Here is a 27,144-nt window from a genome sequence, read left to right as displayed (position 1 = left end):
TCTCCTTCTGAGGAAGGGAGGGAAGGAAGTTTATTGAGCAGTGGGGGAGGGGTAGGACTTCAGAGGGCATGGACACAGGCCATTTCATCACCTAGGTCCTCCTCATCAAAACGGGAGAGGATGGACTCTTCGTCACTATACAGTGAGCTGGTCCCCTGTGCCAGCAGGTCACTGGCAGCACTGTCCATCTCGTCCAGGGTCAGGCGACATGCATCTGCAATCTCCCGCTTGGCCAGGGCCACGAAGCGTGGGTCTCGGGCGAAGAGGCCCAGACCCTCAGAGATGAGCACCTGGGGGGCACAGATGGGATCTGTGTTGACAGTGGGTGCAGCATGGAAACAAGGCAGTATGCACAGAAGGGTTGCTGTGAATGAGTGATGAACCCATGAAGGCACACGGGGATGTCTGTGGGGGACAGCGGGGCACACATCTTGCAGAGCAGAAGTTGCAAAGAGAGAGCTACATGCACAACACAAAGACTGGAGACCCCTTTCCCCTCCTTCCCAAGCTCCCACCTCCTCCCCTTCTCTCCCGTCCCTCCTGCCCCCTCCCCTTCTGGACTCACAGCCTCCACCAGGCTGTCAGCACTGCCCCTTTTGCCATGGCTGGGGTCCGAGTGGGTTCCAGGCACATGCAGACAGGTGAAGGTGCGCAGTGGGCTGCTGGACTTGCCGAGGTATCCCTCTCCTGCTGCACCCTCCTCCACCAATAGCAGTGGGGCATATAGGAGTCGGCCCCGCTGAGGAGGGGTTGCCCAGGAACCCTGGACCAGAATAAACATCAGGGGCATAGTGATGGATGGATGGGGTATGAGGATCTAGGAATTACTCCCATGCCTACCTCTTATCCCAAACCACAACTGGAGTCAAACCGAAAGGGTATAAATCAGACTTGAGTTTATTTAAAAGCACAGAAGGCCTGGGTTTGCCACCTACTAGCTGTGTGATCTTGGGTAAGCCTCTCTGGGCCTCAGTCTCTTCATCTGTAAACTAGGGCTAATAGTACCCACCTTATGGGCACAGTGAGGATTGTGTGAATTCATATGTGCCCCCTTCTTCAAAAGGACCTGATATGTAGGGTATTTGATCAATTCAGCCTCGGCTGCCCCCACCCCTCCAGACCTCAGCCTCCCTCCCCCACCTCACCTGTGCCCTACTGGGCCCTGAGTTGCGTCCACGATGATAGGTGCCTGGGATGGGTAAATCTTCACAGCTGCCCTGGCGCCGCAGACACTGGATGGTGAAGGACGGCTTCCGACCTGGGGGTGTGGGGGGCACCGTGGGCAAAGAGGAATGTCAGTGCCTCCCCAGCCCTCTGCCCTGATGGCCCAGGGAGGGGGGCCCGGGCCCATGTCTACTCTCACCTGCAGGTGTTGGGGGCAGCAGACGACGGCGTGGTGCTTGGTGGCCATCCACGTATCTCTGGGGTCTGTGAGATGGCAAAAGGATGGGGCGTGGGGGAGTCCCTGCCTGTTCATCTAGGTAGGAGAGCCTGTTCATGAGGAATGGCTGGGGTGAGCTCAGGTCTGGGCATGTGCAGTGGGTTACCATCCCTCCCACACATGGGCTCATGGGCTCATCCTACGTGTCGTGGCCAGACTGCTGGCTCAGGACTTCCTCTTGCTCATCCTGCCTCTCTTGCCCTTTGGTTGTCTTGGACTGAGAACTTCCTTCTTCTGGAATGGTGAAAATGAGAACCCCAGAGCTTCTCCTGGGGAAAATGAGGCAAGTTAGGCAGATCAGATCCTCTCAATGCGGTCCTGAGCCCCTGATTCCCTCTCATTCCATGCCCTACCTTCTACAGAAACACCGGACTTTTAATTTTTTCCTAATTCAGAAAATTCGCAAAACATAAAGTTAACATGTCATCATTTTAAGGCAAACATAGGCTTTCTTTTAACAGTTGTCTGTCTCATTGGAAGTACCCAAAGTTTCCAAAAAATCAAAGCAGACTCTCTCTCTGGCCTGCTGAAGAGAGAGCTTCAACACAAGAAATGGGGGTGTGTTGGGGAGGTGGGGAGGGGGAGGTTGTAAAAGCTAGTGTGACCTCATTTCAGCCATCATTCCCATGAGGTAAGTGCTACCATCACTCCCCATTCACAGGTGAGGAAATTGAGGACCACAGAAACTAAGTGACTAGCTCAAGGTCACTTAGCAAATGGCAGAGCCAGGATTTGAACTTAAACCCGTTTTGCTCCACATCATATGTTTTTGTATATTAAACCTCTGTATTGCCTCTCTCATATGAATCTCTTATTATCCTCTGTTCCCACTAGAGCCCTTGAATCCCCTCCATTCCTCCCCACATTTCCATTTGAAGGCCCTCTTATGCTCACCACCTCTGCCCCCTGAAGTCCCCATATAGTGGCTAGTCCCTGTCTTCCCTCACAAGCCTCCCACAGAGCTTTGGCCATACCTGTGGGCATGGGACCCAGACTGGGGAACATTGGACTGTCTGGAGTTGGGAGCTCCCCCATCGTCATCACTGGGTCCAAGGGAAAGTGAATCTGGAGGTTTGTCTCCAGCAGAGAGAGACACAGAAATCACGGAGCTCCGGCGAGATGGGGGCTGGGAGCCCATCAGGGCCTATGGAAATCACAGGATTGAGGATTGCATCCAGGTTGTAACTAAGTCACTCGGTCAAATAGTGTGTATCCAGCAAGTGCCCCAGGGGCTGAATCTGGGTTTTGCCCCCAACCCAACAGTGGGTGGTAGGTACCAAATAAACATTTGTCTACTGTAGGGTGTCTTCTCTGGGGGACTTCCTCCCAGAGGCAGTATGGAAGTCACTCAAAGGGTTGAGTGAGTATTCAGCTCAGTTCAGTTCAGTCACTCAGTCTTGTCCGACTCTTTGTGACCCCATGGATTGCAGCACACCAGGCTTCCCTGTCCATCACCAACTCCCAGAGTTTACTCAAACTCATGTCCGTTGAGTTGGTGATGCAGTTGGCCAAAAAGTTCGTTCAGGTTTTTCCATAACAAGGTACTGAAAAACCCAAACGAACTTTTTGGCCAACCCAATATTTTCCTATCAAGATTGTCTGGGGGAGTGAAAGCTTATTGTCCTTACTGTGTACGTTTCCAGGTCCTCCTTTTCCTCCTCCTCTCCCTCCTGCCCCTCTTCCCCTTCCTCTTCCTCTGTGTCACAAGTGAGGGCCTGCCGCATCTCCGGACCCAAGTCTTGTAGGCTCCTCAGGCCAGCCTGTGGGGGTAGAAAAATAGGGAAACGGGCAGCTCAGGGTCTAAACTCCTCTGCCCTTGGGTAGGAGTGTGGGGTGGGAAAGGAGGCCCACAGCCACCCCTGATCCTCTATGGGTCCTGGGGCCTCAGTTTCTTCATCTGTGACATGGCTTCCATGAGATCAAGAAGGCAGTCAGCCTCAGCTACAATGCTCCCACATATTCCCACCCAGCTCAGCCCTTGCTCCCAAGACCTGAAGGGCAGAGGAGGTGCTTGGGGGGGCCTCGGTGCCTAGTAGCCCCTTTTCTTTCCTCCGCCGGAATTTGCGGAAATAGTCCTGGATCAGAAATGTGGCGTAGAATTTGCCCACGGTAACTTCTTCCTCTGGGAGCAAGGGAGAAGATGCAAGGTCACACAGAAGTCCCCTGCTCTCCCCGCCTCTCCCACCAAGGCTTGGACTCTCCCCCTGCACCCCTCAGTCTGTAGCCAGGGATGGTTTGGTGGCGGTGAGCAAATCCTCGACATTCAGAGGCGGGCTTAAGAAATTGGGGTGGAGCCAGCTCACCGTCAGCCGGCGGGATGACCTCATCTAGCAGCTTCTGCTTCATCCGCTTCCAGATCTTTTTGATGACAATCCGCAGCTCCTGATTGGCTTGCTCCAGGTTCCCTGCATCGGGAGAGGATATGGGCATAAGCCAATGGGAAGAACACTTCACAGCTACTCCCTCACTGTTGGAGGGGGCGTCACAAGCTTCTACTGCAGCCACACACTGCTCCGGTTGGACAGGTGGGAAAACAGACCTGGAGAAGACAAACTCACCTATTTTGAGGTTCAGAGCTAGGAGTGGGGCCCATTCTCCAATTAGTTTGCTCCTGGAACCTTCCCCAGGAACCCTCTCCCTCCTGCCCCTCCCCCTCTTCCCCACACACCTTCTGTCTTGATCTTCAGGGATGTCCGAACCAGGGCAAAGAGTGTGGCGTTGAATGTCACTGTCCCATCTGAGTTGAGGGGCATGTTCATCGCCACAAGTCTCTGTGCACAGCAGGGATATGGAAGCCACTTTGGGCAAATGCCAGGGATGCAGGCATGTGATGCCCAAGGGCAGAAGCCTTTGAGGATGTCATCAAACACCCCTTCTCTGCCCAAAGCAGGGTCCCTGCCCACCCCGGTCATATGGTGGACAGTCCTCTCCGAGGCAGTGGTGGGCAGGTGCACAGACCTTGCAGGCCACTCGGTGTGGGCACAGCTTCCCGAATCCCAGGGGGGGCTGGATGCGTCTCAGCAGGGCAACCACATCCAGGTGTTTGATGCGGCCTCTGGGGAAGGTAGGGGTGGATAGGAGGCACCACTGGGTTGGAGATAACCCTTCTAGTCCTTACTCAAGGTCCTACCAGCTCATCACTCCCTCCCCCCACCAACACCCCATAGCCTGCCAGGGAAGCCTTGGGAGGGGAAAAGGCAGAGGACAGCAGCAGTGGGAACCTTGGAGCATCTACTGACTGGGTAATGGGAGGCACAGGTGAGTGGTTCTGGGGTTGGAGGACTGTGTGGGGCAGTACACTGTCCTCTGGGATCCCAGGTATGGGGTTAGAGGGCATACTTGGCCCCAGGGTCATATTCAGACCAAATCCTCTTGAATTCATCGAGGTGATGGGGGCCCAGGATGGACCAATCTCTGGTTAGATAATCAAAGTTGTCCATGATCACAGCCACAAAGAGATTTATGATCTGTGGGCCAGTGAGTAGGAGAGGTTAGGTGAAGGGCAGAGCAGGGTATGTGGGTTTGGTGGGAGGCTGAGGTAAGCTTATATGGTCACTGACTCAGGAGTCCTTGGTTTGATCTTGTCAGGCCAGCCCTTTCATCTGCTCTGAAGATCTGGGCTCCCCACCTCATCCCCGGACTTCCTCAGAGCCAGCCCCTGGGATAGTGGTAATAGTGGTGGGGAAATGGTCCTTACCAGGAATGCACAGAGCATGAAGAAGCTGATAAAATAGGCGATGGCAAAATTGCTACCACAGCTAAACTCCTCACCAGGGCCGAAGTCAGACTCAGGGTCACACCGGCTTCCGGGAAGGCTGGCAAGCATTATCTCCTGCCATGCCTCACCAGTAGCACACCTGGGGGGTCACACAGGGATGCCATCTTGGAGGGGAGGCTGTGACATCATGACAAGGGGCTGTAGGGGCCAGAGGGGTGAGGAGATGACCTACTTCTTGCCAGGCGCAACATCTGGTAAAGATAGCATTTCAATATTTTAACAGCTGGTGTGGCCATATTGATGACAGTCATGTTTTCATTTTATAGATGCAAGGTCTATGAAAGGTATACATCTTGCAGCCAGAAAAAGGATGGCTGAGGCTAGACTAATTCTAAAAGATTCTTTAGAACACAACAAGAAAAGGTCTCCAGCAATATGGAGTCCCACAGCACCAGCACTAGTGTTAGTTGCTCAGTTATGTCTGATTCTTTGCAACCCCATGGACTATAGCCTGCCAAGCTCCTCTGTCCAAAGGATTCTCCAGGCAAGAACACTGGAGTGGGTAGCCATCTCCTTCTGCAGGAGATCTGGGTCTTCTGCATTGCAGGCAGATTCTTTACCATCTGAACTACCAGGGACACCACATGAAGTCCCATGCTGCCCTGTTATTTCCAAAACTCAGGCAGTCTGGGGCCCAGAGAGGCTATGTGGCCCCTCCCAAAAGCATGCTGGAGATCAAAGCAGCAGGGAAGGGGTGTTTGTGTCACCTGAACAAAAGCAGTACAGCCTGTGGAAAGGTCTGGAAGTTGTTGTTTCGGTTGATCTGTGTGCCATCCTGAAGAGCCACCTTGCCGAACATCTGTGGGCACACAAGGGCTGTGTCAGAGGGGTGACTCTGTGCCCTTTACAGGATCCCACCCATTTCACAACACCTAATACCCAAAGGATCCTCACCACGCTGACAAGCAGCCACTGCTGACCCCATTACACAGATGTGTGGACTGACTCAGGGTTATGTGGCTTGTCTGTCTTTATACCCCCACTTTGGGCTCATTCCTGTCTAACCCCTTTCAACAGAAGAATGCCCGAGGGATGCTCCCTAGTGTTTGCACTTACCTGCATCCCAATGACTGCGTAAATGAAGAATATCATTGCGATGAGAAGAGCCACATAGGGTAAGGCCTATGGGGGTGGAGAAGACGATAGGTACTCAGGTCCAGGCAGAGAACTGTAAGCCCCAGAATGCACTGCTCCCTCAAGCCTGGGCCATATGAGAGATGTGGTCCATCCCCAAGGTGCCTACAACACAGTATTAAATACAATAGAGTAAGGTCTGTAAGGCCAAGACATGTTGGGAATTGAAAGCCCACAGAAGATAGAAAACTGGAAATAGTAAGCTGCTGATGGGTATGACATGCTGGAAGGGGTAGTTCTGGGGGTGGTAAAAGGACAAGCTGAGAGGTGTGAGGTAGGGATGAGGAGTGGACAAAGGAGTGGGGGAGTTACCTGAAAAGACTTGATGAATGTCCAAAGCAATGTTCGAATCCCTTCACCCTTACTAAGAAGCTTGACCAATCGCATGACTCGGAAGAGGCGAAAGAAGGTGATTGAAATGCGGGAACTGTCCTCAGAGCTCTGGGGTTGAGTTTGTGGTGAGCATGCTCAGTTCACATTTGCTTCAGCCACCTCCCGGTCTCATACTTTGACCTCCCCAAGCCATCAAATCCCTCAGAACCCAGGCCCCAGAGTGGTTAGGGAACATTTCTAAGGACTTTCAGGCAGAAAGGAAAGGATGGTAGGTGAAGAGAAAGGCATAGAGTCCCTGCTGTGAGGTGGGGGGGGGGGTTACCTCGCCCAGGTGGCCACCATTCTGGATGGAGATATTACCAAAACAGAGGTGATGAGATCACAGGGCCAATGAACAAGAGGAGAAATGATGGAGCAAATATGAGGGATAGTGGATGGCAGAGTTATTATTCAGGGATGATGAGGAAGGTTATGTAATAATGGATCAGGATGGTTGAAGGAAAAGTTGGTAATAAGGGTGAAAGGGAAAGGAGAAGGTACAGAAGATGATGGAGGAGAGATATTGGAGCCAGTGGAGGAAATGGTGGAGCCAGTGGTTTCATGGACATGAGAAAACCGATGGAAGATCCAACGGAGAAGCCAGTGATGGAGATATGGACCCGGCAGCATTGTCAATGGAGGACCACGAAGTACCCAATGAAGAAGATGATGGAGCCAATGGTGCAATCAGTGGTGATGACAGAGCCGTGAAAGACCCAGTGTCAGAGACGATGGTGTTGGTGGAGGAAACGGAGCCAATAAAGGAATCAGAAGAGATGGTGGAGTCAAAGCAGGAGTTGGTGGAGATGATGGGGCCAGTGGAGGGGGGGTGTAGAGGCAATGAAGAAAATAATGGTAAAAACAAGAGTCGTTTTAGGAGCTGCTGGAGGCAGGGCATAACTTGCAAATAAATGGGGGTGGGGTGGGAGAAGAGGGCTTTGGCTGAACCCAACAGAGACTCAGAAAAGATGGAGCTAGAGGAAGGAGTTGTGAGTCTCTGGGAGTGAGTAGGATATGAGTGGGAACCACCTCCCCATGAGAGAAAGCCCTGGCGTTGAGGTGAGAGAAGGTTGGTAGGAGTAGAGTGGGTTAGTAGAGAGGCCAGTCCTCACATTGACTTCAGTGACGGCAATGTCCACTACGCTGCCCACCACAATAAGAGCATCAAATGTGTTCCAGGCATCAGTAAAGTAATGCTGTAGACAAGAGGAAAGCATTGCCCTGTCTTCTCAGAGCTAGCAAGCTAGGGTATGGGGCTAGTAGTGGCTGGGGACATTGGGGAGGCAGGGCCTGGGTTGGACTATGATAGGGCTGCATCTAGATCCCTCTTCCTCCTTAGTCTCATGACTCGCTGGTTGCTGCCCCCCCTGGTGGTGGTGGTTTAATTGCTAAGTCGTGTCCGACTCTTGCGACCCCATGGACCAGGCTCCTCTGTCCATGGGATTTTCCAGGCAAGAATACTGGAGTGGATTTCCATTTCCTTCTCCAGGGGATCTTCCCAACCCAGGAATCAAATCCAGGTCTCCTGCATTGCAGGCAGATTCTTTACCGACTGAGCTATGAGGGAAGTCCCCCCTGAGAGGTATGCAATGAGCTCCACCCTAAGGAATGGATTAGGTCTGGTGGGGGGGTACCTTGGGTTTGAAGGCAATGATTTTGAGCACCATCTCGACAGTGAAGAGGCCAGTGAAGACCATGTTGAGGATGTCCATGGCATAGTTGAAGGGAGCAGTCTGCTCATAGTGCTGCAGGAGAAAATCAGATGTGGGGATATAGCATGAGGCAGAAAACCCCCATAACAATCAAATATTCTCTGGCTTGGACTGAGGTGAGTCTGGGGATGTGGCAGCACGATGAGTTGGACAAAAGTCTCACACTGTCCACCTCCCATTATGGATATTGGAAAGCCCAGCTCTTGATTTGTTAGCTTTCCTTGCAGCTAGTTCTGACTAATGAGACTGAAACATAAGATTGCTGCTGCTTGGACAGCTTCTGTGAAAAATATTTTTGATTTCCAATAAAAGGATCAAAGAAGGAAATGGCAACCCACTCCAGTATTCTTGCCTGGAAAAATCCCATGGACAGAGGAGCCTGGCAGGCTACAGTCCATGGGGTCACAAAGAATTGGACACAACTCAGAGACTAAAAAACAAAAGGGTCAAATGAGGAAAGTCCCTTACTGCAACCTTCCTTCCTTTTTCCTGCTTTGAATGTGGTTTTGATGCCTGGAGCTATGGCAGCCATTTTGTGACCATGAAGCAACAATCATGAGAATGAAAACCAACTTGCTAAGAATAGTGGAACAGAAAGAGCCTGGGTCCCTGGTGGGCAATAAGCAAATAGCCTACCTCTGCAATGCTTGCTATGTGAGATAACTCACATTTTATTGATTCCAGGATACACATCTTTTCACATTTTAGAATCTCTGAAATTGGGGTGCACTTCACAGTCAGTGGCAACTTACATTTACCATCTGCCATATTTTTTCACATTCTCACATCCCTGAAATTAGGGTGAATAGGTCTGTAATTTGAAAAAATGTGACACATATCTTCAAAGCTTAAGTTTCTGTCAGCTGGGGGTTTTGTTACTTGTAGCCTAAAGCATTTCTGATGGTTCTCAAGGATTTGTGTGGATAGAATAGGGTCAGGTGTCTGGCAGGGGGCAGGGTGGGGAGTTCAGACCTGCATGGCTAGAGCAACCGTGTTGAGCAGGATGAGCAGGAACATGAGGTACTCGAAGGCAGCAGAGTTCACAGTGGCCCACACACGATACTGATGTGGGTTCTTGGGGATATAGCGACGGAGTGGTTGGGCCTTGAGGGCGTATTCTACACACTGGCGCTGCATATGGGTGCAAGGCATGATTGAGTGGTGGTGTCCCAAGGCACGGAGTTGGGGAGGGGAGTTGGTGAATCAGGGGTCTGAGGTCACCTGGTTCTTATCCAGCTCACAGTCTTGGTACTCCTGCTCGCCCTGGGCTCGGAAGGTGATGATGACAAAGCCCACAAAGATGTTCATCATGAAGAATGCAATGATGATGATGTAGACAATGAAGAATACTGAGATCTCCACGTGGTAATTGTAGATGGGGCCCTTGTCCTCTGCGTTTGCATCAATAGCCTTGTATAGCAGCCTGGGGAGCCAGTGGGGGCAAGTGGGGGGATATCCCAGACACTTCCGACCTACCCATAGACACCTTAGATACCCCAGAATATCCTTCTCAAATATCCCCCAACCCCCTGACCTAATCGCCTGAGACCTCCACATCAGGTCATCAAAGACTCCAAAGCCCAGCCCTCCAGAGACCCAGAGATCCCCATCCAACCCTCCAGAGAATTCCCCAATCAGGCCCTCTGAGACCCTCAAATCCCTTAAGTTCCCACAGATGCCCAATTCTCCTCCAGCCATCTTGGGGTCCCTATGCAGCTCCCCAGAACTCCCACACAAGCCCCCAAAGATCTCTAAGTCCTCTGTCCCATCAACTTGAATTCCTTGTTCCATGTCTCCCCAAACATCTTTGACTAATACCCCAAAGACTTGTGCAGGTATCTGGAAACCACTGAATCTCCAGCTCCATCTCCTCCAAGACCTCCACCCAGTCCCCCCAGACCCCTACTGGGTACCCTCTAAATCATATCCAGTCCTCTCTAGACTTCCACCTAGTGCCTCAGAGATCTCTACTTAATTCCTGGAAGCCCCCTCACCCAGGTCCCCAAAGTACCCTCAACCAACTTCTAGGAGATCCCCACTTAGTCATCTGATACACACACCAGTCCCCAGAAAACTCTATCCATTCTCCAGAGATTTTCATCACATCTCAAGATACCCTTCCACCCATCCCCAGGATATCCCAAGCCAATCCACTAGAGACTCTCGCCCAATCCCCTGCCCATCCTTAGGGCCCTGTCCCTCACGCAGGCCAGCCTTCGAAGGTGGAGACAGTGAACAGGGCCATCATGGCTGAAAGGACATTGTCAAAGTTGAAATCGCTGTTGACCCAGAGCCGCTCCCGGACCAGAGGCCTTGACACATCTCCATCGGGGTAGACCAGGAAGGAGCCCCTGTGGATGTTGCAGACATGCTGGATGGGTGAGGAGGGGTGGGGAGCTATGGAAAGGTGACTGGTGTCTCCAGCATGGAGGCAGCAGGACATAGTGGTGGAGGTGAATAGCCTGGGTTCAAATCCTGAACTTCCATTTACTGTCTGGGTGACCTTGGGCAGTTAGCCTCTCTCTGCTTCAGTTTTCCCCATTTATGAAATAAGGATAATGACAGAACATATTTCCTGGCTTGTTACAAGGGTTAATTTTGTCAATCAATGAAAACAGTGTCTGGTGCATTGTTGGGACCATATACGTTAGCTATCGTCACCATTATTATCATCATCATTGTCATCCAGGAAAAAGCAATACTAATAGGCAACATTTATCAGCACTAAGTATATGCCAGGCTCTGTGCTAGGCTTTACATGTACTACTTTTACATTGTAGTACACTCTCCATGTAGTAACTCATTTACTCCTCACAACCACCTTGGAAATCCATACTCTTTTTATCCTCATTTTTCAGTTGAGGAAAATGGGACTCATTGAGGTTAAGAAACATACTCAAGTCTCATGAGATGAATTTGAACCAGGAATGTCTAATTCAGTTAACTACTACCCACTACAGGCTTCCCAGGTGCCCTAGTGGTAAAGAATTTGCCTGTAATGCAGGAGATGTAGGAGATGCAGATTTGATCCCTGGATTGGGAAGATCCCCTGAAGTAGGGGGACCCACTCTAGTATTCTTGCCTGGGAAACCCCATGGACAGAGGAGCCTGAAGGCTACAGTGTTATGGTGTTGCAAAAGAGTCAGACATGGCTTAGTGGCTAAATATCAGCTCCCCTCTACAGGAGTCTCAAGGTGGAAGCTGGGGACTCGGTGGTGGTGGTGGTGGGTGTTTGGGAATTGCTGGGGGGATTGGAGTGGAGTGGAGGTAACTCTGGGGAATGTGAAGAGGGGTTTGGGGCAGTTACTGGGGGTATCTTAAGGATTAGAGTTCTGAGAGCCTTTGCAATTCTTAGAATTCTCAGGGTGTATCTTAGGACCTTGAGGAATTCTAGGGTCTTGGGGGCCTTGATAAAATCTGGGGGTGGTGGCACTTACCTTGTGGTCCAATGGTTAAGAATCCACTTTGCAATGCAGGGGATGCGGGTTTGATTCCTGGTTGGGGAACTAAGATCCCACATGCCATAGAGCAACTAAGCCCATGTGCTGTGGAGCCAACGGGCTGTAACTACTGAGCCTGTGTGCCATAACAAGAGTTCCGTGCACTGCAGCTGCAGAGGAAGATCCCACATGATGCAACGAAGATCTGTGTGCTGCAGCTAGGACCCGACTTAGCCAAATAAATATGTGTGTGTGTGTGTATGTGTGTAGTTGATCCATCACGTCCAACTCTTGCGACCCTTTGGACTATAGCCAGCCAGGCTTCTCTGTCCATGGGATTCTCCAGGCAAGAATACTGGAGTGGGTTGCTATGCCCTCCTCTAGGGGATCTTCCCAACCCAGGAAGCGAACCAGCATCTCCTGTGTCTCCTGCATCGGCAGGTGGATTCTTTATCCACTGAGCTCTTGGGAAGCCCAGCCAAATAAATATTTTTAAAACTCTGGGGGTCTCTGCAGTTCTTTGGAGGAAGGTCTAGGGGTTTCAGAGGCCTGGGTGAGATCCAGGGACCTCTTTGGACTCTGGGAGGGGTCCTGGGCTGCATGGAGGGCAGGATTTGGGCACTCACTTGCATTCTTGGGGTGTGTGTTTGGCCTCATCAGTGCAACTGTAGAATTTCCCCTGCAGGGATGATATTTGTCAAACAGATTCACCCTTCATCCCCCACTCCCCGCCTTGACTCATCTGAGTCTTTCCAGTGTTTCCTCTCACCTTGAAGAGCTGCACACCAATGCAGGCGAACATGAACTGCAGGAGCGTGGTCACGATCATGATATTTCCGATGGTCCGGATGGCCACAAACACACATTGCACCACGTGCTGCAGGCACCCACAGATATGGCTCATGGACACCGCAGGCCATGGCAGCCAGGGGGCACAAACTCTTGGCATGTGTGGGGCTCAGGGACTTGGGTTGAGAACATGCGGTCTTGGGTGAAGGACATGTGGGCACCAACTGGAACTAAGTGTTTGCCAGATGGGTATGAGTCCACACATCAGGAACTTGGATCATAGAAATGTGGCCTTTGGTAAGGAATGGACAGTCACTTGTAACTGTGCCCAGTGTTCAGGGCCGGGTGGTTACAACATCAGCTCCAGGCTATGTGGTCAGGTTGTGGTTTTAGTCGCTAAGTCATGTCTGACTCTTGAGACCCCATGGACTGTAACCTGCCAGGCTCCTCTGTCCATGGGATTCTCCAGGCAAGAATACTGGGATGGGTTGCCACTTCCTTCTCCAGGGGATCTTCCCCACCCAAGAATCGAACCTAGGTCTCCTGAATTGAAGGCAGATTCTCTACTGACTGAACTACGAGGGTCAGGCATCCCTGCATGTGGCCATTCTGACCATGATCTTTGGCCCTAGGGGTGGGGCAGAGTCTGGGTCCCATGGATTTGGGTGGGATGTGGATACCTTGAGTCCTTTGGCCCTGTTGATGGCTCGAAGGGGCCGCAGTACTCGGAGCACACGCAGAATCTTCACCACTGAGATGGCGCTGGAGCTGGGGAGAGGGCAGTCCTCAGGCCATGGCCAGGGCCTGGCCTTGGCTCTTGGAGGGATGGAGTGGGCAAGGTGCCACTCACTGGATACCAAAGGAGATGAGGGACACGCTGACCACCAGCAGATCCAGCAGATTGAACCAGCTACGGCAGAAGGAGCCGCGGTGCAGGAAAGCCCCGAACACTGTCATCTTGGGAGTAGGGGGATATAAGTCTAGTTAGACCCCAGATCTGGAGATGGGGAGGGCAGTTGGGGATGGAAACAGGAATGGTGGGCTACAAGGGTGGGTGGGGAGTAGGTTGGGGCAACTGGGGGTATGATGGGGGCATATCAACTGTTGTTCAGTTGCTGAGTCATATCTGCCAACTCTTTGTGACCCCATGAACTTCAGGGGCCCATTCATACCTTTAGTAGAATTTCCACAGTGAAAATGGAGGTGAAGGCATAATCAAAGTACCCCAGAATCTGGGGGGCAAGAAAGAGGGGGGGCACCAAGTCATGGCTGAGGGGGATCCTAGCTGTGTCCCTCTCTGTAGGTTTTGCTGTTCCTCCTCCCTCCTTCCCTCTCTTCCTCACTCTCTCCTTCCTTCCTTCCCTCCCTCTCTTTCCTCTCTCTCATCACCATCAAGGACTTCTCTACAAGGCAAAAACCATGGCCATCAGAAAGACAAGGCTTCGGATCTGGCCTCCTCTCCTTCTACCCAGCTCCATGGGCACCCTTGGTCTGCTCAGCCTCTGAGTACATCTTCCTCCTTTGCCAAATACTGATCACCTCCCGGGCTCTTCCCCAAGGGCGTTGCACACTTAATAAAGGCTAGTACTGCCGCACCTACCATTATTTCTCGTCTCTCTGCCTAACTAGGGGGACTTGTCCCTGTATGCACCCTGGCCATAGCTTGTATCCAGTAGGACAGCCCTGGGAGTGGCCCCTTGAGCCCCCAGCCCAAGGCTCACGTGGTTGCGGAAGGAGTGGGCTCGGATGGGATCCTCCGCGGCCAGGGACACGCTGCTGAGGATGATAAACACCAGGATGAGGTTGGTGAAGATGTGATGGTGGATGAGGGTGTGGCAGGCCTTCCTCAGTCTGGGGAGTGGAGAAATGGCCGTGGTCAGAACCCAGGACCACAGAAGTGACTGAGGGAGCCCAAGGGAGACAGCCTGGGCCCTGTTGCATCAGGCTGTGCACCCCACCTGAGCCTAGGCTGCTCCCTGGTCCTCCCCCTCCCCCGACCCCAGCCCCTCCTGTTTCCCTCCCCTCCTTTGCCCCCCCAGTCCCGTCCCCCCACCCAGCACATTCGCAGCACTCACGGGTTGGTTTGGCTGAGGCAGAAGAAGGCGCTGCCCTCAGGGATGGGCACCACCTTCTCCTTGGGTACAACTTCCTGCAGGAGTTCCACATGCCCGGCCCCCCCTTCCTCTTCCTCCTCTTCCTCCTCCTCCTCCTCTTCTTCCATGCCTGGCACCAGAAGAAGATCAAAAGAGAGAGAATGAATTGAGAAGATGTCTGTAGAGCACCTAGAACAGTGCTTTCCCATGGTAAATTCTCATCTCCCTGCTAGAATGGCAGCTCCTTGGAGAAGGGATTTCAGTTCATTTTGTTCACTTCTGTGTCCTCAGCACTTAGAACACAGGCTCGAACCCAGGTTTCCCGCATTGCAGGTGGATTCTTTACCAGCTGAGCCACAAGGGAAGCCCTGGGACACAGTTAGGGGCTCAGTAAATGTGTGCTGAGTGAACATCGCCATCTTCAGGGCTATAGCCCACCAGGCTCTTCTGCCCATGGGATTTCCCAGGCACGAATACTGGTGCAGGTTGCCATTCCCTTCTTCAGGAGATCTTCCATACCCAGGGATTGAACCTAAGTCTCCTGCACTGCAGTTAGATTCTCTACCATCTGAAGCACCAGGGAAGCCCCTCTTCAGGCATTTTACACACTATTTTATAATAAAGGCTCTGAGAAGTTCTGCAATAAAATAAAATATTGGTTTCTCTTCTTGGGCTTCCCTGGTAGTTTAGTCAGTAAAGAATCCGTCTGCAATGTGGGAGACCTGGGTTTGATCCCTGGGTTGGGAAGATCCCCTGGAGGAGGGCATGGAAACCCACTCCAGTATTCTTGCCTGGAGAATCTTCATGGAAAGAGGACCATGGAGGGCGGCAGTCCATGGGGTCGCAAAGAGCTGGACACGACTGAGTGACTAAGCACATCTTTAATCTCAGTGTCTTGAAACTTCCTGGCCACTCACCAAGTCCATTATTTTCAAGACCATGTCAGAGAAGGCTGCTCCCCAGAGAAGAGTGTCTCAGGGGTCACAAGGTCTGCCTGGGTGGTTTCCCCAAGGTCCCACTCCTCTTCCACCTGACCCTGCCCACTTGCCTGCTCCTTCAGTTTTTGCAGATTCCTCTTCCTCATTCTCCCCACCAGGCACCTGGGGACAGGAAGATGGGGGTCATCGATGATGGGGGATTCACCAGGGGATGGACACGGGGGAGGCACAGAAGGGATGCAATAAAGAAGGAATGAATAGGCAGAGGATGGGGGTTAAAGACACGCACACAGACAGATACTGGTGGTAGTGGTGGGTGTAGACAGTGCCCAGACTTTTAACTCACCAGTGCTCCATTCTCCTGTGGAGTTTCCTCAGTGATCTTCTCCCTGGGCAAAGAAATATTGGGGGTGGGGTGGGCAGTAACTGTTAAAGATTGAAGCAGATAGGCAAGGCTGGTAGAGGAGGGGGTTACTGTAGTCAGAACAGACCTTTCTTAGGTCCCATAGAACCTCCCTGCTTTTTCCCTCGTCTCCTTGGTCTATTCTCACAGCAGCAGAAGAGATCCTGTTAAGTTCTAAGTCTGGGACATTCCTCCTCTGCTCACACCCCTCCCATGGCTCCCCCCTTACTCAGAGAAAAACCGAAAGTCCTCACCATGGCCCAAGATACCCTTGATCTGGCTTCTCTATTTCCCCCTATTTGAACTCACCCCCTATCACTCTCCTTGTTCATGCCACTCCATGGCATCCATGGTGTCTCCATGGAGTTTTTTTTTTTTTTTTTTTTGCCACTCCCAGCAGTATGTGGCATCTTAGTTCCCTGACTAAGGATTGAACCCATGCCCCCTGCCCCTCTGCGGTGGAAGCATGGGCCCCTAATCCCTGGATCACCAGGGAAACCCCTCCATGGTGTTTTTTAAATGTGCTAAGAATATTATCACCTCAAGACCTCTGCACTTGCTGTCCCCTTGCCTTGAACACTCTTACTCCAGATATTGGCATGGCTCACTCCCCTACTTCTTTCAGGCCTCTGTTCAACAGTCACCTTCCTTGATTACTCTAACCAAAACAGCAAGCATCATATCTCTCTATTCTCTTATTCTGCTTTCTTTTCCTTCTTTACATATTGTAAATATATATTTAATTAAATTATATTATTATATATTCATTAGTTTGTGTTTTGCTTGCCTTTCCCAACTAGAATGTCGGCTCCATGAAAGCAAGTACTCTGTCTACTTGGACCACTGCTGTCTCCTTAGCATATAGAACAGGGCCTGGCAAAAAGTGTACATGTGTGTATTAGTCGCTCAGTTGTGTTTGACTCTTTGGGACCCCATAGACTATAGCCCTCCAGGCTCCTCTATCCATGGGATTTCCCAGGCAAGAATATTGGAGTGGGTATTCCTCCCCATTCCCTTCTCCAGGGGACCTTCCTTACCCAGGGATTGAACTGGGTAACAATGGGTCTCCTGCATCGCAGGAAGATTCTTTACCATCTGAGCCACCAGGGAAGCCCTGAGCCACCAGGTAAAAAGTAGGTGCTCAGTAAATGCATGTCCAATGAATGAGGACTGGCAGGTTGGATCTGCAGATGGAGATTTCCAGGGAGACCAAGGCATCTTTGGTGGTGTGGGATGTGTGTGTGAGGGTCCCAGTCAGGGATTCCAGGGCAAGAGTGTCTTGGAGGCAGAGTCAGACCTCACCTGCCCTTATCTTTGTCAGTGCCTGCATCTCCACTGGCCAGGTTGTCCACAGCGATGGCAAGAAACACATTCAATAGGATGTCTGGGGTGAGCTCAGGCTAGAGAGGATGGAGAAGCAGACTGCCTACAGAGTGCCCAGGTCCTCATTATCCTCCCCCAACCCTGCCATGATCCAGCCTCCCAAGGCTCTGAGGATACAATTGCCGCAGATGAAGAGGATGATGAAATACACGCACACCAGCATCCCTGGGAAGAAGGGGCCGCCATAGGCCATGATACCATCATACATGACCACATTCCAGTCCTCACCCGTCAGTATCTAGGGGTGGGAAGTCACCATGAAGCTCTTGGGACCCTCTCCCCAACCTTGCGTCCCTCCCTACTTGCCCACCCATCCCATCATCTCCAGGTCCCACCTGAAAGACAGTGAGGAGGGCCTGGGGAAAGGTGTCAAAGGTGCTTCGCTTGGTGTGGGTCTGGTCAAAGTTGAACTTGCCCCCAAACAGCTGCATGCCAAGCAGGGAGAAGATGATGATAAAGAGGAAGAGGAGAAGCAGCAAGGATGCAATGGATTTCATTGAATTGAGCAGAGACGCCACTAAATTGCTCAGAGATGCCCAGTGCCTGCAGCAGAGATGGAGGGGGAAGGGTTGACATGTTCAGTGGTGAGTCAGGAGCCAGGGCAGGGCTTTAGCTTGGGATGTTCTGGGGCGGACTGGGTTAAGATGAACTTTGATGTCACTGTTGGATGTGATTTTGGAGTTAGAGTGAGGTAAGAATAAGAAGGAAGGGGAAGGTTGTATTTGAGGTTAGGGTGGTGTTAGGGAAGATGAGATTAGTATGGTGGGTATATGGAAGTTGGTGAAGCTAGAATTGGGTTTCAGGTTGGGCCTGGGACTGGGTTTGGGGTAAGGGATGGGTAGATGGGGATGGGCTTGGGGAATATTTGGAGTTGTAGATGACTGAGTTGGGGATAAGGTTGTGGTTGAGGGTTGGGATAGAGGAGAGGATGGATGGGGATGAGATTAGGGCTGGGATTGGGGACGAGTTTTCAGTTGGAGATAGGCTAATGGTTATGAGTTTGGGATGTGGGGGTTGTGGTTAGTGATGGGGATGTATCTGGGAGTTAGAAATGAGGTTGGAGGTGGAGCTGGGCTTGGGCTTGGATATTGGGGCTGTAAATGACCTTGTGGATGATAAGTAGCTGGTGGTTGGAGTTAGAGATAGTGTTATGGTTGTGGGTGAGGGGTGGGGTTTGGGTTGGTGATGAGTATGGGGTTGAATTTGGAGATGGGGTTGGGAATCATATTCTAGCTGAAGTTGAGGCTGAGGAAAGGGAGGGAAGTGGAGTAGACACCCTCCCCAACTGACTTTAATCTCTAGGAAGGCAAGAGCTAGTGTCTGCTTTGATTCCTGGTGTTTCCCTAGGGCCTGGAAGGACAACTTGTATGCAGTAGGCACTCAATGGATATTTGATAAATGAATGGTGATACAAATATAGTCATCATTGGAGCTGGGGTGGTGGCTGTTGCAGCTGTGTTTGGGGTCTCAGTCTTCACCCTTCGCCACAAACAAACACACCCCCTCACCCACCCACCCCCACATACCTGGTGACCTTAAAGATCCTGAGGAGGCGCACACAGCGGAGTACTGAGATGCCCAGGGGTTGCATGGCACCCACCTCCACCAGGGTAGTCTCCAGGATGCCCCCACAGACCACGAAGCAGTCAAAGCGGTTGAAGAAGGAGGACACGTAGACAGAGGGCCCCAGACCATACAACTTGAGAAGCATCTCCACCGTGAATAGACAGAGTAACACTTTGTTGGCATACTCTGTGGGGAGAGGGGCAGGGGTGAGTGGGCTAGCCAGGTTTTGTGGTGACATGTGGGGAGGTAGGGGCCATGAAGCGATCTGGGGCAGCTGGTATTGGACCAGGCACAGGCTGGTGATGTGGTGAGGATTGAGGATAGGGTGAGTTTGTAGGTCAGGGTGCATGAGGTTTTGAGAGTTTTGGACCTGGGGTGAGGGCAGAGCTGGGGTGTGGGCCTCAGTTAGCCTCTGTGAATACAGAAAAACTCTGATTCATGGGTAGACTTAGAGCCTAGTGTTTAGCTGGGACTGGGGCCGGTTTGAGGGCTGGGGTTAGAAGTGTGCTCGGTATCCAGGTTGGGGCTGAGATTAAAATGAATAATAGTAAGGGCTATTAATAACACTCATACAGTGTTAACTCCATGTGGGTCAGGCAACGTTCTAAGCATTTTTCACTTTAACTCATTTAATCCTCCCCACCATCCCTGGTGGCTCAGATGGTAAAGAATCTGTCTACAATGCACAAGACGTGGGTTCGATCCCTGGGTCGGGAAGATTCCCTGGAGAAGGGAATGGCTACCCACTCCAGTATTCTTGTCTGGAGAATTCCATGGACAGAGGAACCCGGCAAGCTACAGTTCATGGGGTCTCAAAGAATCAGACAGAACTGAGCAACTAACACTTTCACTTTTGCTTTTAGCATCCCATGAAGTAGATACTATCACTATCCCCATTTTGTAGATGGGGAAATTGAGGCACAGAGGGTTTAACTTGTCCAGATAGTGGGGTGTTAAGAGCCTGAACTCTAGAGCCAGGCTGCCTAGGTTTGCCACTCAGTAGCTGAGTCCTGGGGTTAATCATTTAACTCTTCAGGACCTTGGTGCTAGGCCTCTGTGCCTTAGTACTTAATTCACATAAAGTTGCAGTGAAGAGAAATTGAGTGAGTACGTGTAAACTGCTGAAAACAGAGCCTGACACACACAGCAAGCGCTACTTAAGTGTAAGCTGCAAGGTAGGACGGGACAGGCTTTCTGCATTTACTTGGGTGGGAGGGCTGTATCTGGGGCCATATCAGGACCCAGGAGATCCTGCATCTGGGCTTCTGGGGTGGAAGGGATTAGGGGCTGGGGAGAGGGCTGGCAGGCTGAGGGGTGCACCCTGGATCTGGGTGAGCCAGAAGGGCTGCCCGTGGTGCTCCGAGGCGATTGTCAGAGTGTTGAGGAAGACGAGCAGCAGCACGGCCCAGTAGCAGGCATTGGACTTCACAGCCCTCCGGCAGCGCGCCCGAAGGCCCCGGTTGGCTCGGCGGAGACGACGACTGTGGGGACAGGGAGCCCACTGACAGAGATCACTTACCTGAACCTGTCCTGGGGGCTCAGGTGGGGGAGCCTGTTGGTCATGGGGGGCTTGGAGGTGGGGTTCACAAAGTCATAGGGTCTGAGAGTCACAAAGCTTTCCCAACTCACCAAATGCTGGTTTTCATGATCTTATTTCTGGAAAAGGGGAAGATGGTAGGTGGGCATCATTAGAGGCTGAAGGACACTCAGCAGCAGGGGTTGGAGGTCAGGGCTAGGAAGTTGGAGGCTGAAGTCAGGACTGGGGCCAGGATCTGTTCCGGGTTCTGGGCTGGGTCAGGGGTCGAGGGCTGGGGGCCTCACAGGCAGCGTGTACAGCTAGCTAGAGTGCCCTCTTCCTCTTCCTCGTCTCCTTGGGTCTCTGCCATCGAACCAGTGTCACTGGCTGGGAGGCTGGCTGTGGGCAGGATGGGAGAAGAGGTCAGCCCATGAAGATGCCAGGGTTCTGCTCTTGGCCTTCCCCTCTGTCTACTCATCCCACCCCCTCCTCAACCTGGTTGGATCCTCACCATGGCTACTGGTGGAGTGGGTGGAGTGACTGAACCAGCGCAGACGTCCTCGTCTCCTATTGGTCAGCTCTGCCAGTTGTGGCCCTGTAAGCACAGGGAGGACATTTGGGGAACAGGGTCTGGGGTGAGGTTAGGGCTCTAGGATGAGGGGTGTTATTTGGAGTCTTTGTTCTGGGTACAGTCTGGGAAGGGTATCTGAGTCTGGGTTCTGAGTCATAGACCATAACCAGAGGCTGGGCCTAGAGTTGCTGAGGGCTAGGGCTAGATCTCAGGAGGGCAGCCCACATCTGAGGGACGCATGAGGCAGGGCATGGGCTGGGTTGAGATTGCCTACGGTGGCCGGCCAGGCCCTCTTCAGCCATGGAACCAAAGTTGCCAGCAGCTGAGGGGTCCTCCATGTCCAGCTCCTCTGCCTGTGTGATCCAGTCCAGGTAGCCCCGGAGGTCCTCCTCCAGCTGCTGCTTCTCCCGAAGCTTCTGGAAATCCCCTCGTGCTTTTGCCTTCTCCCTCTCTTTGGAGAACTCCCTGAGGGAGGAGAATAGAGGGCTAGACAGAGGAACCACCCTGGCCCCCTTGCCATCACCATCCCAGCCATACTGACCTCCTTGCTGTTCTTTGAATACACTAAGCACGTTATAGCTTTGGAGACCTTGCACTGGTTCTTCCCTTTGCTTGGAACACTCTTTCCTCAGATATTCACATGGCTTAGTATCTTTTCCCATTTTTACTCAGATAACACCTTCTCAAGGAGGCCCATCCCTGCTTGTCCTTATTTGTAATTACAATATCTCCCTATTCCTTTCTTTCCAGAGTACATATTTCATATAAGACAAAACACATATGTGTATACGTATGTATGTAATATCCAGTAAGGCAGAGACTTTTGTCTCTTGTTCTATTCCTAAAACAGTGCCTCACACACAGTAGATGCTCAGTGTTGACTGAATGAATGAAGGGGTATTTTAGATGGGTTTTGAAGGATGCCTAGAAATTTGTTAGGAACAAAGTAAAGGGACAGGGGCTGAGGGGTTGGGTAAGTGTCTAGGCTCCTCACCCGCTCAGGACACCAAGCACAAGGTTGAGGACGAAGAAGGATCCAAAGATGACGAGACTCACGAAATACACCCAGGGCAGCTCATACCCCATGGCATCCTGCATCTGGGGAGGGGGAAATACATCTCTCAGTGTATGCAAGCCCTCCTGCCTGAGCTCAGGGAGGAAAGGCAGGTTCAGCTTCTGCACTGGGTGTCTGTCATTCCACCTCACCCAGTAGAGCACGTCGGTCCAGCCTTCCATGGTGATGCACTGGAAGACTGTCAGCATGGCGAAGAAAAAGTTGTCAAAGTTGGTGATGCCTCCATTGGGTCCTGCCCAGCGCCCGCGGCACTCTGTCTGGTTCAGCGTGCAAGCACGGCCTGATCCTGAGGATGCACAGGGTGACGGGTCCTCCTCCGCCTCTACGTCTGTGGGAAGACTGGAGCTCTGGAATCCGAAGTGCACCCACCCACAGTCATGGGCACTTTGGAAGCCCGCCTACCTGGGAAGTTTGCCTCAGGGTTCTAGATTTTTCTAAATCAGACAACCCTTAGGGCTTCTCTGGTGGCTCAGTGATAAAGAATCTGCCTGCCAGTGCAGGAGACCGGGGTTTGATCCCTGGTCCAGAAAGATTCCACATACTTCAGAGCAACTAAGCCTGAATACTGCAACTATTGAGTCTGTGCTCTAGAGCCTGAGAACTGCAACTACTGAGCCCATGAACTACAACTACTGAAGTCCACACTCTAGAGCCTTTGAGCCACAACAAGAGAAGCCTGCACACTGTGATAAAAACCCAGCACAGCCATAAATAAATATATGAAATTAAAAAAAAAGACAACCCTTAGCCTCTGACTGCTGGGTCAGGACTCGGAACCCCTGGGAAGCTGTGAGGCCCAACCACAGAGATCTGGGGAGTGGGACTGTAAATTCTGAGGCAGAATTTTGTGAATAACAGTGAGCCATGAGCCTAGGAGCAGAGTCTTGTGAATTTCAGAGGGTCATTTGAAAGAAGGGTGGGGGCAAGCCTTGGGTTTGGGTCTGGATAAAAAAGGCCTGCCTAGGAGTCTTTACTTCCCTGGTGGCTCAGTGGTAAAGAATGCTAATGCAGGAGATGCGGTAGATACCGGTTGGATCCCTGGTTTGGAAGATCCACTGGAGAAGGAAATGGAAACCCACTCCAGTATTCTTGCCTGGGAAATCCCAAGGACAGAGGAGCCTGGTGGGCTACAGTCCATGGAGTCACAGAAAGGTCTGAGATTAAGGGTAGAGTCTTGACTACATGGGGTGTGCTGTGTGTGTGCGCTAAGTGGCTTCAGTCATGTCCGACTCTTTGAGACCCCATGGACTGTAGCCCGCCAGGCCCTTCTGCCCATGGGATTCTCCAGGCAAGAATACTGGAGTGCACTGCCATTTTCTCCTCCAGGGGATCTTCCCAACCCAACCCAACCCAACCCAGGGATTGAACTCTCATGTGTCCTGCATTGGCAGGTGGGTTCTTTACCACTAGCGCCACTGGGAAGCCTGAATATATGGGGTAGGGCTTGTTGATCTGGTGGCAGAGCCTGAACCGGGGAGCAGAATCTCGTGTATTTGAGTGTGTCTCCTTGAGAACAGGGTGGGGCTTAGGAGCCAATGGAGGGGGCATGTCCTGTCCTGGCATGGGTGGGCTTGCTGACCAGATCCCAGGAAGTAGCACGTTTTGTGCATGCGTCCGAGGAACAGCTCCAGTCCGATGATGGCGTAAATGATGATGACAAAGAGCACAAGAAGTGCGATATGCAACAGCGGCACCAGAGCCTTCATGATGGAATTGAGCACTATGTGCAGGCCTGTAAGGAGCGAGGGGTGGGCAAAGTAGGGGTGGGGTCAGCTCAGCCCCCAACCCCTCCCACTGCCCTCCATCACCTCCAAGCCCGGGGGATGTGCCACTCACTCGGGACCCCAGACACCAGCCTCAGTGGTCGCAGCACCCGAAATGCCCTCAATGCCTTCACATCGAAGCCCCCTGGCTTTCCTCCCATATGCGGGGTGTCCCCTGGGCGTCCGGGACCCTGCTCCAGAAGCACGCTGAACAGCCTGATGGGGAAGCACGGGAAGAGGAAGTAGGGGGTCAGGCCTTGGGATCCCCACTTCCCTTCCTTTCCTTCTCCTCTGAGAAGTACAAATCCCTGTAACTGGAAATGCAAATAGGTTTAAAATATGTTAATATTCCTGATTCTGGCTGCCAAATGGGGGCAGTCTGAAGCAGTCACTTCCCTGAGCCCTGAATTTAGCGGGTCTGTGGTGGGAAGCTGAACTAGGGTGGGGGTGTCCCCTGCAGATGCGCACCCGACCACGACAATGATGAAGTCGAGCAGGTTCCAGCCGTTGCGGATGTAGGCGCTGGGGTGGAGCACCAGCCCGTAGGCCACGATCTTGAGCACCGTCTCCACAGTGAAAATCACCAAAAATACATATTCCACTTGCTCCTGGGGGCAGAGCCGGGGGCGAGGCGGGAGATTGGAAAGTTATTTGGGAGTGGGGTTTGTTTGATAGGGGGTAGGGGGAGGCGGGTCTTCCCTGGTGGCTCAGAGGATAAAGAATCCACCTGCAATGTGGGAGATCTGAGTTCGATCCCTGGGTTGGGAAGAGCCCCTGGAGAAGGGAACAACTACCCACTCCAGTATTCTGGCCTGGAGAATTCCATGGACAGAGGAGCCTGGCGGGCTACAGTCCATGGGATCACAAAGAATCCGACACAACTGAGCAACTTTCACTTCATGGGGAGGCCAGCAAAGCAGGACGGAGGGTGGGGCTGGGCAGGAGAGAGTCATCTGGGTCAGCAGTGGCAGGGCCTGGCTGGAAGGCTTGAGGTGTGGCTCTATTGGAGCTGTATCTAGCTGGAGGCGGGGCGGGGCAAGCCTCACCAGGTTGTGGTTGGCAGTGTTGGAGTCGTCTTCTGGGAAGGGGATGTAGACTCCCAGGGCCACGCAATTGGCAAAGATGGTCAGCAAGATGAGGATGTCGAAGGGCCTCAGGTGGACACAGTTAAGGACCCAGGCAGAGTGGCCTCAGAATGTGACCTTCTCTTGGGGCCCTCCCCACCCAGTGCTGACTCAACCCTAAGATGACCAACCTTGACATTCCCGGCCCCTGCTCTGACCAAGGCCTTGACTCTGACCCCCCAGAAAACCTTAGCATCCTCAAGTCTGGCTGAAATTTAGTCTTTGACCCTTGACACCAACCCCCTCCTCCAGACCTTCATCTTTCTCAACTCTCCCTTGAATCCAGCTCTTAACCCTTGATCCCTGGTGATCTCAGCCCTCTTTTATTCCTACCCTGGCTTGAACCTTGACTCTTAGTACCCTGGTGACCTTCACCCCTGAGCCCTGCCCCTGGCCCTCAAGGATGCTTCCATTCCACAATGCTGATGCAGGACCGCCGCAGGGGGTTTGCCAGGGTGAGGCAGAAGAGTGCCCGGGGTGACCGCTGGGCACTGGCTACTGCCACTGTCTTGTGCTTACTGTGCTGAGCCTTCCGCTTAGGGGTCCCTAGGCCCGATGCCCCGCTGATTTCACCATCTGATGCTGGGGGCCCAGGGCACAGCCCCCATTCGGGCCCAGGGCCTGTCCCATTGACTGGACAGGGCTCTGGGGTGGTGTCTGTGTGAAGAAACCAAGTCAGGGTGAGGACAAGGTATTGGTTGCCTCCTACCTGATCCTATTCTTCTATCTGAGGGAAGGAGAGAAGAGCATGTAAAATTAGGGAGAGTTGAGGATACCTGAGTTAAGGATTGGGGGATGAGTGGGTATTAGAATTGACTGAGGGTAAAGTGCAAGTTTATAGGTGGGTGAGATTATATTTCTAACTGAAGCAGGGTTTGCATTAGTTTTGGGGGGCAGAGAGCTTAAATTTGCATGGGGTAGGACTGAGTTTATAGCTGGAAGCAAATTTAGGGTTAAACTTGAGTGGTAGATTTTGGGTTGGGTTTAAATTAAGGTGGGAGTAAAGTGTACTTAAAATATGATTTAGGGTTAGGCCTAGATAGTTGAATGAGTTGGGATTTGAATTAGGATCAAGGTTAGGGTTAAAGTTGAGTTTGAGTTCAGGTGGGATCTGAGTTTTACATTGGAGTTTTCAGCTAAATCCATTCCCAATTCCCACAGTCTTATTTCAGCCTCCAAGGGGCAGTGGGTTGGCCTGGTTAAGATACCATCAGCTTTGGAGGAAAAAAGCTATTTGAGTTTAAATCCTGATTCTACCACTTGGTAGCTTTCTGTGTCTTTGAGCAAATTATGTAATCTCTCTGAGCCTCAATTTCCTTATTTGTATAATGAGATGACAATAAGAGTACCTACAACATAGAGTTGTTGTGAGGATTAAATGAATTCAGCATTCAGGAGAATGTCTGACACACAGTATTATTCCCATTTTTCAGGTGGAGAAATTGATGCAAAAAGAGGTTAAGTGATTTGAAGAAGTGGCTGAATTGGGAGTAAAACCCAGGGAGTCTCTGACTCTAAACCTTCATGACTTACTACTACCATCAAGTATGCGTTCTGTCTTTCTCTCTAATCCTTAAAAATGGGTCTGTGGTCTTTCTGGAAAGTCAGAGACCCACTCACCAACAGTGTTGATATCCAGGGGTTGGGGTTGAGTTTAGGTGACTTTAGAGCTCATGGTAAGGTCTGTATCCATGTTGGGATTTGGACTTTAACAGGGGTTTGCCCTCTCATTGGTAAAGTTTGTGTTAGGATTAAGCTTGGGGCTGACACTGGAGTTGAAGTTGGGGTGGGTGCTAGGATAGAGATCAGGGCCAAGATTGGGGTTGGGTTTCAAATTGGGATCTAAGGCTGTGGGCTGTGTTGGGGCTGTCTGGGATGGGAACAGGGTAATATGATTCTAGTCCCCAAAAGGCTCTCCAGGGGTAGGATCCTGGTGGGCAGTGGGCGGATCAGAGGGGCAGAGGACAGAGCAGAGCCCAGGCTTGCTCCAAGGGTCTGTAGGGGTGGAAGGTTGCTCTCACCTTTCCCGCCTTCAGATGCCGACAT

General features: G+C 51.9%; 1 protein-coding gene across 3 annotated transcripts; it reads right to left on the bottom strand.

Annotated features, from left to right (window-relative positions):
* Positions 1-27,144, bottom strand: CACNA1F (calcium voltage-gated channel subunit alpha1 F). Of its 3 annotated transcripts, none has more exons than XM_043895921.1 (48): positions 27,065-27,144; positions 25,506-25,520; positions 25,021-25,126; positions 24,443-24,582; positions 24,048-24,190; positions 23,791-23,943; positions 22,343-22,539; positions 22,131-22,234; positions 21,411-21,601; positions 21,077-21,160; positions 20,871-20,964; positions 20,679-20,705; positions 20,370-20,530; positions 19,010-19,235; positions 17,819-18,026; positions 17,601-17,721; positions 17,403-17,484; positions 16,044-16,086; positions 15,790-15,859; positions 14,742-14,880; positions 14,388-14,517; positions 13,839-13,898; positions 13,517-13,623; positions 13,347-13,434; positions 12,647-12,754; positions 12,504-12,556; positions 10,642-10,788; positions 9,659-9,860; positions 9,410-9,568; positions 8,360-8,470; positions 7,838-7,921; positions 7,009-7,029; positions 6,666-6,794; positions 6,276-6,341; positions 5,927-6,018; positions 5,139-5,298; positions 4,781-4,908; positions 4,400-4,496; positions 4,110-4,212; positions 3,745-3,846; positions 3,433-3,563; positions 3,070-3,201; positions 2,416-2,585; positions 1,603-1,710; positions 1,364-1,491; positions 1,146-1,258; positions 566-763; positions 1-290 (listed from the first exon to the last, which is right to left on the bottom strand). In XM_043895921.1, exons 1-48 carry the CDS (start codon positions 27,142-27,144, stop codon positions 60-62), a joined length of 5,742 nt encoding a protein of 1,913 aa, XP_043751856.1. In that variant the 3' UTR covers positions 1-59. The 3 variants fall into 3 exon arrangements, with proteins under 3 accessions (XP_043751856.1, XP_043751854.1, XP_043751855.1); XM_043895919.1 differs by having other exon boundaries at positions 25,506-25,755; positions 27,120-27,144; XM_043895920.1 differs by having other exon boundaries at positions 21,444-21,601; positions 25,506-25,755; positions 27,120-27,144.

Source organism: Cervus elaphus, chromosome X, assembly GCF_910594005.1.
Source record: "Cervus elaphus chromosome X, mCerEla1.1, whole genome shotgun sequence".
NCBI lineage: Eukaryota > Metazoa > Chordata > Mammalia > Artiodactyla > Cervidae > Cervus > Cervus elaphus.
Note: the sequence above shows the minus strand (reverse complement) of the source record. Positions and strands in the feature narration are given on the sequence as shown.

Excerpts from the sequence above, each read along its gene's own strand:
- CACNA1F (XM_043895919.1), bottom strand. The coding sequence starts at position 27,144 with ATGTCGGCATCTGAAGGCGGGAAAG. Across the intron at positions 20,965-21,076 it reads CCACTCCACCAGTAGCCATG|CCAGCCTCCCAGCCAGTGAC; the intron begins GTGAGGATCCAA and ends TCCTGCCCACAG. Across the intron at positions 9,569-9,658 it reads GTGAGCTGGATAAGAACCAG|CGCCAGTGTGTAGAATACGC; the intron begins GTGACCTCAGAC and ends ACCCATATGCAG.